Source organism: Schistocerca americana, chromosome 3, assembly GCF_021461395.2.
Source record: "Schistocerca americana isolate TAMUIC-IGC-003095 chromosome 3, iqSchAmer2.1, whole genome shotgun sequence".
Classification (NCBI taxonomy): domain Eukaryota; kingdom Metazoa; phylum Arthropoda; class Insecta; order Orthoptera; family Acrididae; genus Schistocerca; species Schistocerca americana.
In genome coordinates, this window is record NC_060121.1 from 643,233,887 (window position 1) to 643,253,812 (window position 19,926).

Below are 19,926 nucleotides of genomic sequence, written 5' to 3' on the forward strand. Positions count from 1 at the left end.
CCTAAGTTCCCGTAACCCTCCAGGCCTCAACCTTTGTAGTCACTGTCCTCACCCATTCAACCCCTTCCCTGTTCCCATTCCAGCACTACACAGCCATCATTCCACCATCACACCGTCTTTTTACTTCTATCCTTTTCGGCTACCCCCGCCCAATCCCCTACCCTCAGTCTAACCTGCAGCACTTCACTGTCTGCCACTCCTACTATCCCTGCCCCTCCCCGCCACAGCCCCCCTCCTTCCACCCAACCAGTCGCCACTCCCACCATGCACTGGTGCTGCTGCTCACGGTGTGGTTTCAGTTGCCCGAGACTGCAGTCATGTGTGAGAGTTGCGTTTTTTGTGAAGAAAGCTTTATTTGTGACAGTCATTTTGTTGTGTCTATCTGTGACTCAGCATCTACACTATATGGTGAGTGGCAACTTTCCTTTTCATAATATTATTACATTCCATCCTGGAGTTTCCATTTTTTGACAACAGTAACTTGTAGTGTCTTTATCAAGGAAATTGCAAAGACATCAACAAGGAACCTCTTAGCCTTGGAATGTATGGTAAAATATTTAATCAGTTTTTCAATATTGGCTTTGCAAAACCACGTAATGACACCGGTCAAGTCTGTTGTCACCTTAAGATGGAAATTTCATCTGAGAAAACTAGCAGTAACTAGAGACAAAACTGAACTTTCATGTTCAACAAGCTATTACTGCCTATGAAAACCTGAAAACTAGTAACTGTTATGGTCATTGCTTTTGACACACAACAATGTCCTTAACGTATCTAATAACGATGCAACCATGTTTATGTGGTCAGAGAAAATAGCTGGTGGGGGGCAGATGACATTACTTCTTGTCTTAGGCAGTATACTACAGCACTGATTCCTGACAATGTACATCACCTTATTGTGCATTCAGATTATTGCTTTGGCCAAAATGAGAACTACTCTTTGGTTAGCTTTAGGACATTGTTAACAGTGTCAGGAATATTCAATGTTGTGGAACAAAGGTATCTAGTGCCTGGTCACAAGTATTTGCCCTGTGGCCATGATTTTGGGTTAACAGAGAAAAAGAAATGACAGGTATTTTTCATTTATGTTCAAAATAAAAAAACACAAGGGGAAAGAAACCTTTCAATGTTGTAAATATGACTTGTGACATGTTTTTTACTATAAAACCTCTCCTTGATAACGTACAAAGATGAACAATAATTGAATCTGGGCTGAAGGTTTTATTAAATAAGATTACATGTTTGAAAATTATGAAAGATCACCCTTTTAATTTTTCTTTAAAAGTACCTACAGTAGTAGCGAAAATTGTTATACTATAGATATTGGGGGGGGGGGGGGGGGGCAACAAGTACCAGGCAGGCCCTTCATTCCACCAGTTCACCATACCTCTTATAGGACCCTCTCTGAGAATGTTAATGAAGATACATTGATAGCACTGATTTTTGTTAATATTGTTGTGTTTTTTAGCAGAATAAACTCATTTAAAAAACTAAGCCTGGTATACAATGTTAAGGCTAGAAAAATACTTTTTACTAAAGTTAATGGTAATTTGTGGTGGTGGTGGTGGTTTGGTGACACTGAAATATGCTCACTATTTTTTATTTACTTAAATTTGGCATATTTCGTGACAGTACCTTTTCTGTGAAATGGTTACAAGATGATATTTGTCTTGGCTTCAGTTGTCTAGTGGAAGTATGATTCCACAATGCAGTTTCGTCAGCTGCAGAAATGACCTGGTTCAATGCGTTTGCCTCATTTTTGGTGCTTCAAATACCGTTTCTTCGAATGTGGTTTCTTCTTAAAGTTTATATAAAAAAAATAGTAACATAATTCATTTTTTCCTATTCATTAGCAAATTATTTATAACGGCGACCTGCACATTGTTCTACCGTCAACACACACCAAGAGTTCACTGCCGACTGACTACAGTCAAAGACGACTCCAGCGTCAAAGAGATTATACACAACACACAAGCTTCCACTTGTAATCAGTCTCATTGATATTCTTCGTCACATCTAATAATAGTAATCAATATGCTGACACTCTCAAAAATATAAGTAAATTAACATAAAATAAGGCAAATTACAATAAAAAAATTCTGACAAAAATATAAGAAAACATTACCAAATTCCCACATTAAATTTGGTATCGACAAATCCAGTAGAAAATAACACATCTCCCAGATCCATTACAACTGCTCCCCAGGGCTTTTGTTGTTATGAACATATACAACAAAATCCCGACCACACTCAGTAATGGATCTGTATTACACAATTAGTACATTAATGATGCAGTCTGATAACCTCTTCCAAATTTAGACTCTCTGAATCTGTGGACTTGTTCCTGGCTGTTGTTGCAATGATACTTCCCCATCAATCTCATACACAAAAAAATTCAAGTAAAGAAATTAACATGACAAATATACATACTTGGTTGTACAGGTAGTTTTGTTCTAACAAGCATATTCCAGTGGAGGACTTTTGTTTTAGATGATAATAGGTTATTTAAATTTTTGAAATTATGATTTCTGTTTATACAGTTTCAAAGAGACAACATTCCTGAGACCAAATAATTTCTTTGACTTAGGGTATACCAAACGATAAGCATTAGGATGTGGATTTTCTATGACTTCAAAAGGCCCAATATAGATATCAAAGAATTTTTTAATTTCTGAAGTTAACATTTTTGATTTTTCATGAGATTTGACCAGAACAAGATCCCCAATTTTGAAAGTGGTTAATTTTACCCTATCGTTATGTCTTTTATTCCTCTTTTCCCCATGTTTCCTCATAGTTTCCCTGACAATATCTTCTCTCTTGCATAGTTAAAGGTGTACATTTAGGAAATTCAATAAGTTCCGGTATAAGATTTGGAGGTCTAATATTAAACATAATCTCATACGGTGAAAATCCTGTGGAACTATGTTGTAGGCTATTCATAATATCTTCAAAATTTCGAATGTGCTCAAACCAGGTTGGATGTTTATGGCTACAATAGGTTCTACAAAGTCTCCCAATTTTCCTCATATATCTTCCTGCAGGATTGGTGGATGGAGAATAAACAGATATAAGTATATGCTTCAATTTTGATCTTTCAATAAACTTTTCCAAATTTTAGAGGTGAACTGTGAACCATTATCTGATAATATAGCTTTTGGTTTACCCACCTGTGCGAAATATCTCTTTCAATTTTTATTATAATTTCATGGCTAGTAGCTTTTTTCACTGGATATAGTTTAATTAATTTTGAAAATACATCTACCATAACAAATATGTAACAGTGACGACCTTTACTCTTTGGTAACATTCCATATCAGTCCACTGCGATAAGATCTAAAGATTTTTCCAGAATAATGTTTTGCATCTCTCCACCACATCTTAGATTGCTCACTTTAACTCTCTGACATTTGTCACAGGTTGCCAATTCTTTTCTTACCTCTTACCAATATTGTAAAAATAAACGTTTTCTTGCATCTTTTGAATGCACTTCTGTATCCCACAATGACCAAAACTTTCTTGTATGTAAATGATCAGCTTTTCAGCATCTGCCTCTGGCCAACACAGTTTCCAATTATCAGAATCTACATCTGTTCTCCGAAATAAAATCCCCTTATGTAATTTGTAAAATTTATCAAGTTTCTCATACCCCTTCTTGCCTAAACATTCTTTGATTAATTTCCAACTTTGATCTAAATTTAGATTTTTTCTAATTTTGTTGCACATAGCTCTAATTGTTTTCTCATTTTCCACCCCTTTCAGGTATTTAATTTTAAATTGCTTTTCCTCCTCTTGTTCAAAAATCTCCTTTTCTCCCCCAATTGGTAACCTTGAAAGTGAATCAGCTACTACATTCTCAGAACCTTTTATGTGCTTGATTTCAAAGTCAAACTGTTGCAGAAATATTGCCCATCTGGTCAATCTACTGTGGTGTAATTTGCACTCTTGTAAGTAACTCAAAGCTTTGTGATCCGAAAATACTATGGTTTTATGTCCAATAAGGTAAATTCTAAATTTTGTAAAAGCCCAGTGAATTGCCAAAAGTTCCTTCTCTGTATGATTTTTTTAATGCTTGAGCAACATTCTGCTTGCAAATGCTATGGTACAATGTATCTAACTCCATTCTCTACTCTTTCTTGAAATAACTCTGCTCCAAGCCCATAATTACTGCTATCAGTATTCAAACAAAATGGTAAATTAAAATCAGGTCTGTGTAATAAGTTGCTTCCTCAACTCTTGATTAATTTTATCAAATTCTTCCTGACAACTTTTATCCCAAACCCAAACAGTGTTTTTCTTAAGTAACTGACTTAAACATGGTGCATTCAGACTCTGATCACTTATATGTTTTCGGTAATAACCGCATAACCCAAAGAACGACTTTAATTGTTTTGTAGCCTTAGGAATAAGAATTTCTGAAATTGATTTAATTTTTTCTGGATCTGCCAAAATTCCCTTGTCTGTGACAACATGACCCAAAAATTTTAATTCAGAAACTGCAAATTTACATTTCTCTAATTTCAATGGCATTCCCCCTTTTCTAAGTTTTTCACAAACTGACTTCAAAATCGAAAAATGTTCCTCCCAATTTTGCCCTGTAACCAAAATGTCACCTACATAAATTATCAGTTTAGATGCAAGCTCTTGCCCCAGTACATGATCCAAAGCTCTTATAAATTCGGAAACAGAAGAATTCAACCCAAATGGCACAACACAATATTGGTAACTCTTACCATTGTACAAGAAAGCAGTATATTTTCTAAAATTAACCGAAAGTGGTACCTGATGAAAATCCGAATTTAGATCCAAACTTGACATATATTTTATATCTGTAAATTTATAGAGTAACTCATCAATATTTTCGGGATGGTCTGTCTGTCTGAAAAAAATTTTGTTTAAGTGTCTAGAGTCCAAAACCAATCATACTCCATCATCTTTTTTCGGAACCACTACTAGAGGATTATTATATGCACTGATACTCCTTTCTATTATAATACATCCTTCCATCTTTTTCAGCTCTTTCTCAACAGCAGGTCTTTTTGATATTGCAATACTGTATGGTTTTATGAAAAATGGTTCATGAGGCTTTACATGCAGCTCACACTGATAACCCTTTACCCTACCAGGTATGTCACTGAAAACATCATTGTATTCCCACAGCAGATTTTCTAACTGTTGTTTTTGCTCCCCAGGTAAATTTTGTGTTTCTGAAATTTTCAAATTTACTGAATTCCCAAATTCAACTTCATCAGTAACAAATCTATGAATTTCAATGTTCTCCAATCTATTTTCTTTTAGTAAATTGATACTGTCAAAATTTCAATTACTCTGATCACCAAGTGTGTTCACAAATTTTGTCTGAATGTATTCCCTTTCACTAGTTTCTATCAAAAGCTTTCTTCTAACCCAATCAAATGCTGTATTTACTTTTACTATCCAATTCATACCCAAAAGAAAATCCTCATTAAATTCCTGAATTACAAAACATCCATGTGTGAACAACTTGCCTTCAATTAAAAATGTCACTAAAGCCTGGCTTTTTACCAATTTACTGCTCTTCCCAGTAGCACCTTTTATCTTTACCCCAACAACTGGCATTTCAACATAATCTTTCCCCGCTTTCAATTTCTTGCTTAACCTTTCAGATATTCCCGAGATCTCACTTCTTGTATCAATTAAACATTTACCAATCCATGACCCAATTTGAACTTCTATATAAGGACTGCAAAACTGATCACTTTTCTCAGAACCTGTATCCTCATGTAATAAATCACTTTCAATTTCCCTAAACCTGTACTTATCAGAATCATATGGTATATCATTACATGTATTATTTGTCACAGTTATAAAATTTGCACAAGAGACAAAATTGTCATTAGTACTCTCTATTATCTCAAATAGCCAAGAATTTTCATCCAAATCACATTGTATACTACTGAAGCACTTATCCTTCAGCTTTTCAAAAATAGAACATCCCATCTTTTTCCCCACTCAGGACATATAGTTTCAGATACATTAATAAGCATCTCTCTAAAGTTCTTGTCAAAAGAAATAATTTTACTGTTCAGCCATAGATTCATAAGAAATGTGTGTGTGTGTAATTAGTATCTGTAAATGTTTCACTTAGGCTAGAAGTTATACATGTGTCATTATTTGTGTAGTCAGATTCTTTACCAACAACATCAAAATTCACACTTTCACATACACCCTGCTTGCGAGCCTTATTCATCCTGGTAACATCCCCGGGAATTTCTATAATATTCTCACTATTTAATCCATTTTCAACCATGCGTGTACCCAACTCCCTATTTAAACTAATGAAACACCTTTCCTCAACATCATTAACACCATCATCATCATTATCAACTTTATCATCAACATCATTAAACATATTCAGGTCATACACATTCAAATTATCCCCTAAAATATTATTTCCCCTTTCTAAAGTTACCAGATCCCTTTCACCAATATTTTCATTCTCACAGCATGCATTCTCTCTTTCATTCACACACGTCTCTGAACAACTACAAATTACATCATCTGACAAAGTGTTGTTGTTATCTGCCCAAGTGTAAAACTCTGTCAAATTAAATGAATCACAATTACTTTTATCTACTGTATGTTCTTGTTTACTGAAAATTTTATCTTTATCAATATCATCATTATTTTACTCTTGAAATTTTTTCAATAAGTAACAACTAATAACCTCATGTGATAGCTTAGGTTTGGAACTGTCATGTTTGGGTCTATGATAGTCATATCCATTGGTCCTTTCATCATGCTCACCTTCTGCCTCAACCTTGCGGACCTTCAAGGGGGCGTCTACTCGTTTTTTATTTCCTGAATTACAACTTGTTCCTGTTTGAACTACTGATTGTGGTTCTGCCAATGTCTCTGATCAACATTTCTGTCCCATTCCTATGCCAAACATTACCTGGTTGTTGGTAGTTTCTGTTGTACTGATCTCTAGCATAATTTCTGTGATTTTGATCCCTAAAGTGTTCTCTATTTTGTTGATTATTTCCGTGAAAATGTTGTTCTTGTTTTGGATGAAAATTATGGACCTTCTTTTGAAAATTGTTATATCCCCCTGAACTTTGACCGACACCATGATAATGGTTTTGTTCCTTTTTTTAAAGTTATCATTTCCCCAATTTTGACAATTACCTTTCTGAGTAAACCCACTGTTTGTTCTTGTTGTTACCCTATCCATCTTTTCAATATAATTGAGAAACTGCTCAACTTTACTATCAGGACAATGAACTAAACTCAACTGCATTGCTGATGGCAATCTTCTCTTTAAGGTATCAATTTTGATCAAGTCATCCAAAGGTTTTGTTAAATGAATAAGTTTCTTAAGTTCACTTTTGCAAAATCGTTTCATGCTCCCATCTATCTGAGTCTCTATAGTTTCTCCCATTCAAAAATTCACTTTTGATTCTAGTTTGTTTAAGATAATCCCAAAAATTTTCCAGAAATTTTGATTCAAATTCTGAAAAGGTCATCCCCACAGTTACAATCTGGTTTGCACAAGTCAAAGCTTCCCATTCCAAGAATTTTTTCACAAAATTAATTTTCATATCATCTGGTGAGTGAGGTAAAAAACAATCCTTACAATACTGTATAAAAATCAACAGGATGTAAGGGTCCATCTACCGAAAAGTGCTTCACTGGAATATTAGATACAAGACTGCATGTGTTGACATTGTGATTTTTGCTTTGAAATTCAATGTCAAAACTTTCAAGTTTTTCGCTAAGTTCTTTGACAGATTTTTTGTTTTCTAAATCACTGCATTCTACTTATTTTTACAGAGTAACCAAACGATTGTCAGTTTTTTGTTCTACATTTTTTACTAAAACTTTTCTGTTCTCATCCAAATTTTTAATTTCCCCTTTTATATCATTAAAATCTTTCCCTATCTGCCAGTAACTCATTTTTTACAGTATTAATTTCATCGCTCAACTTAGCATTTCATTTACTTTTGCTTCCACAGATTCAATTTTTTCCTCAACACTGCCAACTCTGTTCGAAAGATCACCCACTTGGGTATTGACTGCTTGGACTTGCAACAAAATGTTATCAATTTTTTCATCCAAGTAAGTCTTACTGTCATCAACTGATTGTTTAATTACTTTCGTGAAATTTACAAGAAAACTTTTTAAATCAAATTGATCGGTTCTTTCTGTTTCATTTGACCTGTCCTGATTTTCGAACTCTATTAAATTACTACTTTCTACTTTAGGCACAATACTTTTGAAAATCTCGTAAGTCATTGTGAAGAAAAAAAAATTTATACACAACAATACAAAACAAGATAAAAAGATTGATTTAACAAAATACGAGGGCTTCGTGACTTATCTGGAACACACTTTTAGTGTTGCAAATCCACGTTTTCCATCCATGTGATTGTTGACCAAAATTCTTGATATTTTTTGCCGAAACATTTCTTCTCCAAAACTTTTACTTCCCGATGAATACAAATACTGTAACACACATTCTGAAAACTGGTATTAACACACAAAAATTTTCTTCTTCATAGCACTGTTGAAGATCTCGTGAACACAATATCCCGGCTACAGTCCCCAGTTGAAATATGCTCACTATTTTTTATTTACTTAAATTTGGCATATTTTGTGACAGTACCTTTTCTGTGAAATGGTTACAAGATGATATTTGTCTTGGCTTCAGTTGTCTAGTGGAAGTATGATTCCACAATGCAGTTTCATCGGCTGCAGAAATGAACTGGTTCAATGCGTTTGCCTCATTTTTGGTGCTTCAAATAACATTTCTTCGAATGTGGTTTCTTCTTAAAGTTTATATAAAAAAAATAGTAACATAATTCATTTCTTCCTGTCACTAGCAAATTATTTATAACGGCGACCTGCACACTGTTCTACCATCAACACACACCAAGAGTTCACTGCCGACTGACTACAGTCAAAGACGATTCCAGTGTCAAAGAGATTTTACACAACACACAAGCTTCCACTTGTAATCAGTCTCACTGATATTCTTCGTCACATCTACTAATAGTAATCAATATGCTGTCACTCTCAAAAATATAAGTAAATTAACATAAAATAAGGCAAATTACATTAAAAAAATTCTGACAAAAATATAAGAAAACATTACCAACTTCCCACATTAAATTTAGTATCGACAAATCCAGTAGAAAATAACACATCTCCCAGATCCATTACAACGTACAAAACAAATCTTCACATAACGTAGTTGTTCTTTATTAATTATTATTTTTTGTCTTACATTGCAATATAAAGGATGTGACGTATCAGAAACATTAACTAGTCCATTCTGTATGGACTTCTGTAAACAAAAAAAAGATTTAAATGGAATTAAAGTTCTTGCACTGTAATCTTGGTGCAGACTCAATATTGATAATAGCCTACTTTCAACATCCACTTTTAGTCAGTTTCGATGGAGGCTCAGCTACAGAGGGCAAATTTGTGCAGGTAACGGAACAACAACAATTGCTTATGACTGAAATAAAGTCTTATATGTGCTGTAACCATTGCTGCAATTTAGAGACAGAGATTCACAAATCATGGGTTGCACCTGAACAGAAGCATTAAGGACAGATTAGCTGAGCATCTTGCAGAAAGTGTAGGGTGGGGGTGGGGGGTGGAGGGGGGCAGCACAAATACACATGGTAATATTCCATGGTTTCTGCAGCCAAGGAGAGAATATTTTGTAGGTTGGAGTCAGTTTACAGACAAACAGTCTTTAAAAAACTTAGAACGGAACAGGAGCATAAAATAGGTTACAGTCTCCAGAAAAGTAAAAATAGTTTGTTTCACCAGAACATTAGGGGGTCTGAACAAACAAAGTAGATGACCTTGTATATCTAGAAGACGTGAAAAATTCAGAAGTAATAGATATTGTGTCTCTCTGAACACCAGGTAATGACAGGGATAGAAAAGTTAAATATATGGGACTATAAACTGTCATCTTTGTGTAGGGTTAACATGGAAAATGGAGGAGTTGCAACATATGTAAAAGTTATGAATAAATTCAAAACTATTGATACAAACAGTTTTGTGTAGATCAGAACCTAGATGTTTGTGTTGTGGGTTTTTATTGCAGAATACTACTATTGTAATTGTAACAGTCTATAGATCCCCACCAGGAAACTTCCAGATACATTTGAGAAATCAGACAAGAAGAAACAATACTTTATGGAGACAAAAATGATTCAAAATAGTAGTCTTCATTTATGTCAGTGGCCATAATCATGCACAAACACACAAAATTTACCTATCTCGGCCACACTTTACTGTTTCTTACATTGACAACGCATTCCACCTGTCATCATAGGATCAAATACTTCCAGAAGATTAACACAATGCTTATTATCCAATAGTAGATACCTACATTACAATAATTTTTAAGCGATATGGACTAGGAAAATGAACTGGAATCATAATTTGAGTGTTTCAATCTACAAGCACTGGCTAATTTTCCAACTTGTGTTTACTCCAGGAGTTGGCAGCAGTAGACCAACCACAACATAGGAAGACAGCCAAATTTAACAAATGGGATGACACTATGTGTGGCTAATGTATTTTTCTACTTGGCGGGCACTGCCAAGCAAGGGTATGAGAACAATGAGTAGCAGTACACAAGCTGGGAAGTATTCCAGGCAGAACTGCACAAGTTTTTGGTGACACACAACGACAGAAGTGCAAGGCTGCAGATAAAGTGCAGGGCACAGCGTCCCAGAGAAACTACAGCACCCTACATTCAAGATATCTTGGTGCTGTGTAAAATAGTGGATCCTAGAATGAAGGAGGGAGATAATGTTGCACATCTCACGAAGGGTGCTTCTGAGGACATGTATCAAGCCCTTCTCCTGAAGGTGGTTTCGAAAGCAGACGACTTCATAAAATGGTGCCAGTATATCGAAACACTGCATCAAAAAAGAATTACACACAAGAAGTTTGAATGGCTTCCAAATGTCGTATCGATGTCTGTGATGGAGGAAGCAACTGATTTCAGAAGTGGTTTTGTCATATAGTGAGAGAGGATGTTCAGAAGACACTTGGATTGCAGGGCGAGCAACAAACCGACACACTTCAAGAGGTCATAAAGGAGCAAGTGGAAGACATTGAACCCAATCTCTCATCCTTCATTTCCCTTTAAAATGGTGAAAAAGTCAAGATCCAGGTGGAGTTACATTCCTTCAATGCCACATGAGAAACCTGCTTGGGCACCAAGGAAGACTGATGTCTGGAGGACCCAAGATAACCAACCAGTATGTTTCCACTGTGGATGAACGGGACATGTGGTGTGCTATTGCCCAGAAAGACTCCGGGACGACGAAGATGAACCACCAGAAGATGTGGGTGCAGGACGACGTAGGTCACCATCGCCGCAAGCTAGCAGTTGGAGAGGACGCTCACCAACACACTGATCAAGTTCTCCATCGCCGTTTAGAAGCTCCAGCCAATCAACTAGCCACCGCCACTTGAAAAACTATAGGATGCGACCTTCCTTGGAGGTGAGGCTGCCAAAGAGAAAAATCCTCCGCTGTCGATCACTACAAAAATGATAGGAAACCATGGCAATATCTTCATGGCTGGCTGACCTGCACAAGCTCTTGTTCACTCTGGAGCATCATATTCAGTCATTTAAGAGAAGTACCGCCGCCAGTTGCAGAAAACCGTATTCGTCGACAACAAAACATCTCTGCTGAAGGTGGCTAATGGGAAATATGTAACACTTACAGGAAGATGTACCATTCCTGTGGGTATAAGTGACCATACACAGCCCTTAGGATTCATCATCTTACAAGAGTGTAGTCATGACATCATTCTCGGATGGGACTTTTTTTATGGCTTCTCCGGCAATTACAGATTGTGGTCACTCGAAGATTATGCTGGATGAGATGAGATACTGTGGACAGGAAGATGCGCACCCGAGTGTGTGAAGACTGTGTGCTGGATGAAGTGATCATTCCTGCAGTCAGCACTAGAAAGGTAATTGTCATGTGTCACACCACGCATAAACCCATGGATCTTTTAGTGGAATATAAGAGGAGCATACCACTGGAGAATAACTTGGTCATCCCAGTCTCTGGCGTCTCGTTTAAGAATGGATTCGGTGAATTGTGGATAGTTCACTGTCGCCGAGAACCACAGACCCCTCCTAGTCGCATGTGCATAGCATACGCTGAGCCGTTAATTGAAGAACAGCTGAGCGTCATAGAAACTTCCCATATCGAATCTGTGGGTGAAGTCAGTGCTACCACTGTGAGACAAGATCTTCTAGCTCGACTATCACCAGATCTCACTAAGGAACAACAGAAGAAGCTACTTGCCATTCTTAAAGAGTTCTCTGAATGCTTCAATCCACAGATAATGTCACATAGAAGAAGATGTAATGAGATGAATGACAAACACTAACTTCTTCACTTAACGAAGGTTTGTTCAGCACTTGCACATACAAGAGTGCGGAGCGAACTGCCTCCGGCCAGAGCACATACAGTAGATATACAGCTACAGAACATTTCAGTACAATGATTCTTGACATTTGTGGATACTTCTAGAATGTACTCGAACTGAATATAGAAATTAAAATTGTACAGTTCAGGTGAGTTTTGAACTCACAAACCCTTCATGCAACAGTCTAGTATCATAACAACTACAGCACGGTGTTACTCAGCATCATTTACGACATTGAACTCTGCTACAGAGAATAGCACCTCAGTGTTATGTCCTCGTACTCTGGGAACGAGTCATCAGTCCTGCATACTCCGACTCCTGATTCTTGCCTTGGCGGTGATCTTCTTAGAACTTCTTTTGCCGCTACGCTCTCCGTCATCTTTCTGCTTGTTGCCTATCGCTGAAGCTTCGAATTTACCCTGGGTTGCAGGATCCTTGTAGGGCTTCATTCGAAGAACGTGGACCATATCATTGACCTTTTGTCGTCTTGTGTCGATGTCGAAATCTTCAACTTCATAAGTAATGTCTGACAACTGTATTACAACCTTATAAGATCCAAACTAGCACCTGAGGAGCTTCTCTGAGAGGCCAACCTTCCGAACAGGAATGAAGATACAGAGGTCGCGAGGCTGGTAGACAACAGGGCGGTGGCTCCTGTCATGTCTTCGGCAATCGAAGCCTGCAGCGTGCGGAGTCAAACTAACCACCAAGCTCCCTCGGCTCTGGTTAACACCTGGCCTACGTAGCCATAGTCCACGTCATCAGGATGTAATGGAAACACAGTGTCCATTGTCTTAAGTCGCCTCACGCCCATGCACCAGGAAAAATGGGATAAATTCTGTGGTGTTTTGTTTGGCAGTGTTGTAGGCAAACATCATGAAAGGTAGCACCTCATCCCAGTTGCTCTGCTCGATACTGATAGCATGTCGGCCAAGGTCTTATTAAGGCGTTAGTTTGCGGATAGTAGGCAGTCGTCATGTGATGAGTAATGTTGCACCGACGGTTATCTCTGTCACAAGATTCGATTTAAAATCTTTCCCTTGATCCGCAATTAATGGCCTTGGGGCAGCGTGTTTTAATACAATGTCTTCCACGATAAATTTGGCTACCTCGGATGCTTCAGCTGTTTTCACGGTTTTTGTAATGGCATAGTGTGTCAGATAATCATTGCGAACAATAATCCATCTATTACCACTAGCAGACATTGGAAATCGTCCGAGGAAGTGTGTGTGTGTGTGTGTGTGTGTGTGTGTGTGTGTGTGTGTGTGTGTGTGGGTACGCATGCACGTATGCATGTTTTTCCTATAGCTAGAGAGAGGAAGTGCCTTGGTATTCTTTTCCTAAGATTTTGCCTGTCACCTTTCAATGTTTGTATTTCAACTACAACAAGTGCACAAGTTCCTGCTAGTGAATTTGGAAAGGAATATGAAGAATTAGAGTTTAACATACTCGAACAATGAGGCTACTGGCAGAGTTTTGCACGTTGTATTTTTCAGTCTGCCTAGTATTTCCTCACAGTCTAGCCCATACAGTACACAAGCCAGACTGGAGGACTCTTAGTACTGTGCAGCTGAATGCAGCTCGAATAGCCAATCCAGTCAGGTTGATGTACCTTACCAACCTGTTCCCTCTGCTGTATTATGTGCTATATCTGTCTGCAAAGTCCTGCAGATATCCCTCCTTTATTGTCATTTCAATCAACTATGCACGGGAGTTTGTCAGTGGTTAATTAATTGTGATTAATTTCATTCTTTGCAGCAGTGCCAGTTCACCTACTTTCTACGTCTAGCAAGATGCGCAATAATGCTGGAATTCAATATAGCGTTGGCCCACACTTAGACTTGATGACAGCTTCCACTTTCGCATGCATATGTTCAATCAGGTGATGGGAAGTTTCTTGGGGAATGGCAGCCCATTTTTGATGGAGTGCTGCACTGAGGAGAGGTTTCAATGCCAGTCAATGAGGCCTGGCACGAAGTTGGTGTTCCAAAACATCCCAAAGGTGTTCTACAGGATTCAGCTCAGGACTCTGTGCAGGCCAGTCCATTACAGGGCTGTTATTGTAGTGTAACCACTCCATCACAAAAAATGGTTCAAATGGCTCTGAGCACTATGGGACTTAACATCTGAGGTCATCAGCCCCCTAGAACTTAGAACTACTTACACCTAACTAACCTAAGGACATCACTCACATCCATGCCCCAGGCAGGATTCGAACCTGCAACCATATCAGTCGCGTGGTTCTGGACTGAAGCGCCTAGAACCGCTCGGACACTGTGGCCGGCCCACTCCCTCACAGGACGTGTATTATGAACAGGTGCTCGATCATGTTGAAAGATGCAGTCGTCATCACCGAATTCCTTTTTAACAGTGGGAAGCAAGAAGGTGCTTAAAACATCAATGTAGGCCTGTGCTGTGATAGCGCCACACGGAACAACAAGGGGTGCAAGTCCCCTCCATGAGAAACACGACTACACCAAACACCACCGCCTCCGAATTTTACTGTTGGCACTACACATGCTGGCAGATGATGTTCACCGGGCATTCGCCATACCCACACCCTGCCATCGGATTGCCACATTGTGTACCTTCATTTGTCACTCCACACAACATTTTTCCACTGTTCAGTCGTCCAATGTTTACGCTCCTTACACCACGCAAGGTGTCATTTGGAATTTACCGGCGTGATATGTGGCTTACGAGCAGGCGCTCGACCATGAAATCCAAGTTCTCACACCTCCCATCTAATGTTCGTAGTACTTGCAGTGGATCCTCACGAATTTGTAATTCCTGTGTGATGGTCTAGATAGATGTCTGCCTATTACACATCACGGCCCTCTTCAACTATCGGCAGTCTGTGTCAGTCAACAGACGAGGTCGGCGTACACGCTTTCGTGCTGTAGATGTTCCTTCATGTTTACAATTCACTAACACATCAGAAACAGTGGACCTAGGGATCTTTAGGAGTGTGGGAATCTCGCATACAGACATACGACGCAAGTGACAACCAATCACCTGACAATGATCGAAGTCCGTGAGTTCCGCGGAGCACCCCATTCTGCTCTCTCACGATGTCTAATGACTACTAACTAAGGTCGCTGATATGGAGTACCTGGTAGTAGGTGGCAGCACAACGCACTTAATATGAAAAACTTATGTTTTTGGGGGGTGTCCGGATACTTTTGATCACATCTTTATCATGAAAAGAGTGTATGTGATGCCAATAACAATCACAACAGCTTTACTCTTCACAGGTTCTTCTAATTATACTTCTTAATACTAAATAGGGCAATTCAAAACATACCGACAATTTAGAACTCCACTGACACACAGTGGGGAACATGTAGTACACAACACCAAAAACTTCTGTCCCCCTCCCCCTTTATATTTTAACAGCCACAGCAGAGCAACAGGTTGACGTGATGAATATTCTGAAAGTACAGTGCAATGGGCTGAGCCTGGCAGGCGAAGTAAGCTAGCCCAAGGCACAAAACACAGGCTGGCATGCTGAGATCTGTACCATGCACATCTGTAGTCGCTGGAGATGGAACACACTTGGTTAAGACAAGAAAGGGGAAGAAACTGGCCATGTCCTTTTCACAGGAAACATCCTGTAGTTAGCTTAAGTCATTTAAGAAAATCTTAAATATCTTACATCAGGTTGGCTAGATGGATATGTGAACACCACATTTCCTGAATGCAAGTCAAGTGAGCTAACCACTGTGAAACTCAAGCTAAAGTTATATTTGGACAGGAGATCTTCAAGAATAAAAATCTTCAGGCATATAAAAGTGATAAATTTGTGAATAATTACATAATACAAGTCTTTAATTGGATAATTAAAAAAGTCTACTCACCAAGCGGTGGCAGAACAAGGACTGGAGAGGTCTAAGAAAAGGGGTAGATTTCGGGAAAGTCACCCTGAACCACTGGTCAGGGGAATTACTGCATGGGATGAGAAATGTTGTTATAATATAACATTTGAGAATCATAAATATGCACTTACCACAGGTTAAGCAGGAGATGTACTGCCTGAATGAAAGTATCTGTGTACTCTGATACAATTTTCTTGTCGCCGCACTCCTGCCAATCATCTGCGTACTGGAAGATAAATAGAACACTGTTAGAACAAAAATGAAACAAAGGAATTAAAATATGAATGAAGGACATAGATGATGACAAACTAATTCAGTTTTTTAGACCAGGAAGGGGACACTAACTGTAGTTATCACTGAACACTGGTAATCATGCATCTAATAAATTAAAATTATGCAAGAATAGTCTCAACTCCATTGTAACTAAACACAGGAACTTCAATAAACCAATACTGAATCACAGCATAACTTGTTTTCTAATTGTAAACAGTTTTGTACTCCATTTGATAAATAAGGCAGTGGTTTATATATACATACTTTCAGGCTCCAAAAACATTGTCAATTATAGGAATTAAAGTTCTGTCAAGATCTATACTTCCAAACGAACTGCACCTACTTTCTTGTTCCGGCAAAGCAGTAAGTTCAGAGAGTACCTAGTAGTGAGTTGGTCATATTTCCATCATATGAAATGTTTAATCCCTTTCAAGTCTACTACAGACTTCGTAAACGCTATGATTAATGGCACCTTTTGCAGCAAATACATATACAGAATGTTAATGGAAAAATAATATTGTGCCTCTACGAAGTAAGTAACTGCTGGCAAATAAACAGACACCAAAATATCCAGATCTGAGCAAGTCAACAAAATCTGAGACTGTGCAAAAAAAAAAAGAGAGAGAGAGAGAGAGAGAGAGAGAGAGAGAGAGAGAGAGAGAGAGAGAGGTATTTTTCAATTTGTCATTTAAACCAAGTGTTCTGATTTCTTTAAGAAGTCACAATATACTTCCTTTTAGTGACACATTGAAACTTATCTCTTTTCTACACAGTTTCCATTTACTGCACCCGCCCCCCCCCCCCCCCCCCCCCACACACACACACACAGAGAGAGAGAGAGAGAGAGAGAGAGAACCTGCTTACAATTCCATACCACTGTGGAACGTGTCATCTGTGGGTAATTATTTTAAGTGTATATATTGATCTTTGGTCTACCGACCTAGCTTTGCTAATGTTATGTTTTCTCTTTGTTTACCTTTTTGGCAATTCCACTGTCAAGGTATATTTCCATAATAGTCCTAACAAAATCAATTTATCTGATTATATATGTGTTACTGAATTATTATCAATTGCGTGATGGAAGTATCATATAAATCAGCAACCCTTGGAACACAGTCAATGAAGAAAGTCAATCACATTGCATCATGACTTCAAAGGGGCTCAAATGGAAAGAGTTCCTATGCCTACAAGGTGATCTGCAAAGCACGTTAGTGACCTCCAAACTCTAACTGCAACACACAACCTTAAGTTATTCCAGCAAACAGACAACAAATATGACCAGTAATTTGGTCCCCAAAACTAGCACAGTTTCCATGCTGCAAGTGAAAGTATAAGTTCTGAAATTCCTATCCAAGGAATCAATACTGTGGTTTGCTATGTTGGACTTGGCACTCGTGCAAAAAGGTTTTCCTAGTGATCACAGAAAATCTGCAGTGGCAGTTTCCAGATTTGATGCCTGAGCAGTCCAATGGTTTTGGTCATGACAATATTATGGAAAGGATAGTTGCTACTTACCATACAGTGGAGATGATGAGTCACAGATAGGCACCAAAAAAAAAAAAAAAATGCTGTCACAAAATAAGCTTTCAGCCAACCGGCCTGGGTTCAGCTGCTAGCAACTGTGGTCATGTGTGTGCAAGTTGCATTTGCATGAGTGTGTGTATACGTCTGTTGCCTATTTTTCACAAAGGCCTTGTTGGCTGAAAGCTTATTCTGTGACAGTCTTTTTGTTGTGCCTATTTGCGACTCAACATCTCCGCTTCATGGTAAGTGGCAACATTCCTTTTTATAATATTTGACACACTTCAGCACCAGTTATTGGCAGTAAGCAAGTGGACCCGCATCAAGTAAAGTAAAGAAGATAATCATTCATTCTGCTGGCAGAATCAAACGGATCGCCAAACGGCACAAAGAAAATTGTCCCATGTGAGTATGTGTATTGATGGTCATTACACTTGCCAGTGTTGCAAAAGGACATCTGGGATTGCAATGAGTATGACCAGTTTTCATCGTGTCTGCTGTCTGGTCACAACACTGGAAGACAGCTTGGGTAGTGACTGTGTTTTAGCCTTTGACCACGTTTGTGTTGAGGTTCGAGCTGTACTGGTTATGTGGAACTGTTTCTCAGAAAGGGAGGCAGTCCAGCATTATTAATGTTAGTCTACATCTATTATGAATGTGGAATGGGTACCGCCAAGCAAAACTGTATGGTGAGAAATTTATGAACTTTACATCTAATGTTGTTGGAGGTGGTTAGTGAAGCTGATTTAGAATACTTCTCGAAGACAGACATTTATAGCCATCGTCACCAGAATAATAGTTGACTGAGCTCAAATATTGAGCTGAAAAGTTTGCAATGTAAGAAACTGCAATTGGGCTATTCTAACAGTATATTATTCTCTGTACTGAGTTGATAGTATTAACTGGTATTTTCTAGGTAGTTGAGTGATTTTAAGAGTTATGTGTAGTAGCTAGATGCATGTGCTTGCCCGTTTTTTTTTTTTTTTTTTTTTTTTTTAAATACTGTTAGAGATTGGAGATTTTAAGGCTGTGCCTAATTGTGTATTCTACTTGTTGCAGAGCTGATCACTGTTGTCTGGCTTTATAATTACTGTTGTTTTGAGGGCCTCACTGGCCAGTTATCAAAGTCCCAGTCAATTTGATGTTACCACAGTGAACGAGCTCACGAAAGGCTGTCGGCTGAGATCCATGTATTTGTTTTTGCATAGTGTCTGTACCAATGGAAAAGCAGTTTATGGTGACTGGGTTCTGAATTCTCTCTCTCTCTCTCTCTCTCTCTCTATCTCTCTCTCTCTCTCTCTCTCTCTCTCTCTCAAGGAGGAAGTGAAAGATTATTTGCCTTTACCCAGTTAAGACATTTTAGATGCAGCTCGTTGCAAGTGGCTATTTCACCCAGCTGTTGGGTATCTCTGATGTGTTTCCTTTTAAAAATCGCAAGTGACTTCTTTTCTGTAATTCTTTGTTAGTTTCTTAACATAATTCTTTAATGCAGTAATTCACCTGTGCAAACTGTGGTGATTGTGAATTTAACTGAAGCTGTATAGTTATTCGGCCTGCTGTAATTTCTTATTTGTTTCACAGCCTTCAAAATTATGTCATTGCTTTTTTTTAATTAATTGTCATAACAGTTTTAAATTTTATAAATACTAGTGTTTCTTGCTTACATTTTTTCTGAGTCTTTTAAAACATTATCAATAACATCTGGCACATAAATTTATCCCTGGCAGTTTCCATTCCAACTCTCTTCCCCCTCCTTATCAATGCTGCTACTTTAACTCCAAGAACGTTCAGAAACCAGTCT

General features: G+C 38.2%; 1 protein-coding gene across 1 annotated transcript in view; it reads right to left on the minus strand.

Annotated features, from left to right (window-relative positions):
* LOC124605094 (HEAT repeat-containing protein 3) overlaps positions 1–19,926 on the minus strand; it is a 295,904-nt gene that overhangs the window by 133,390 nt on the left and 142,588 nt on the right. Inside the window, exon 4 of the mRNA XM_047136544.1 lies at positions 16,463–16,557. Within this exon, the coding sequence (XP_046992500.1) occupies positions 16,463–16,557 (95 nt within the window). The remainder of the gene's footprint in view (positions 1–16,462; positions 16,558–19,926) is intronic.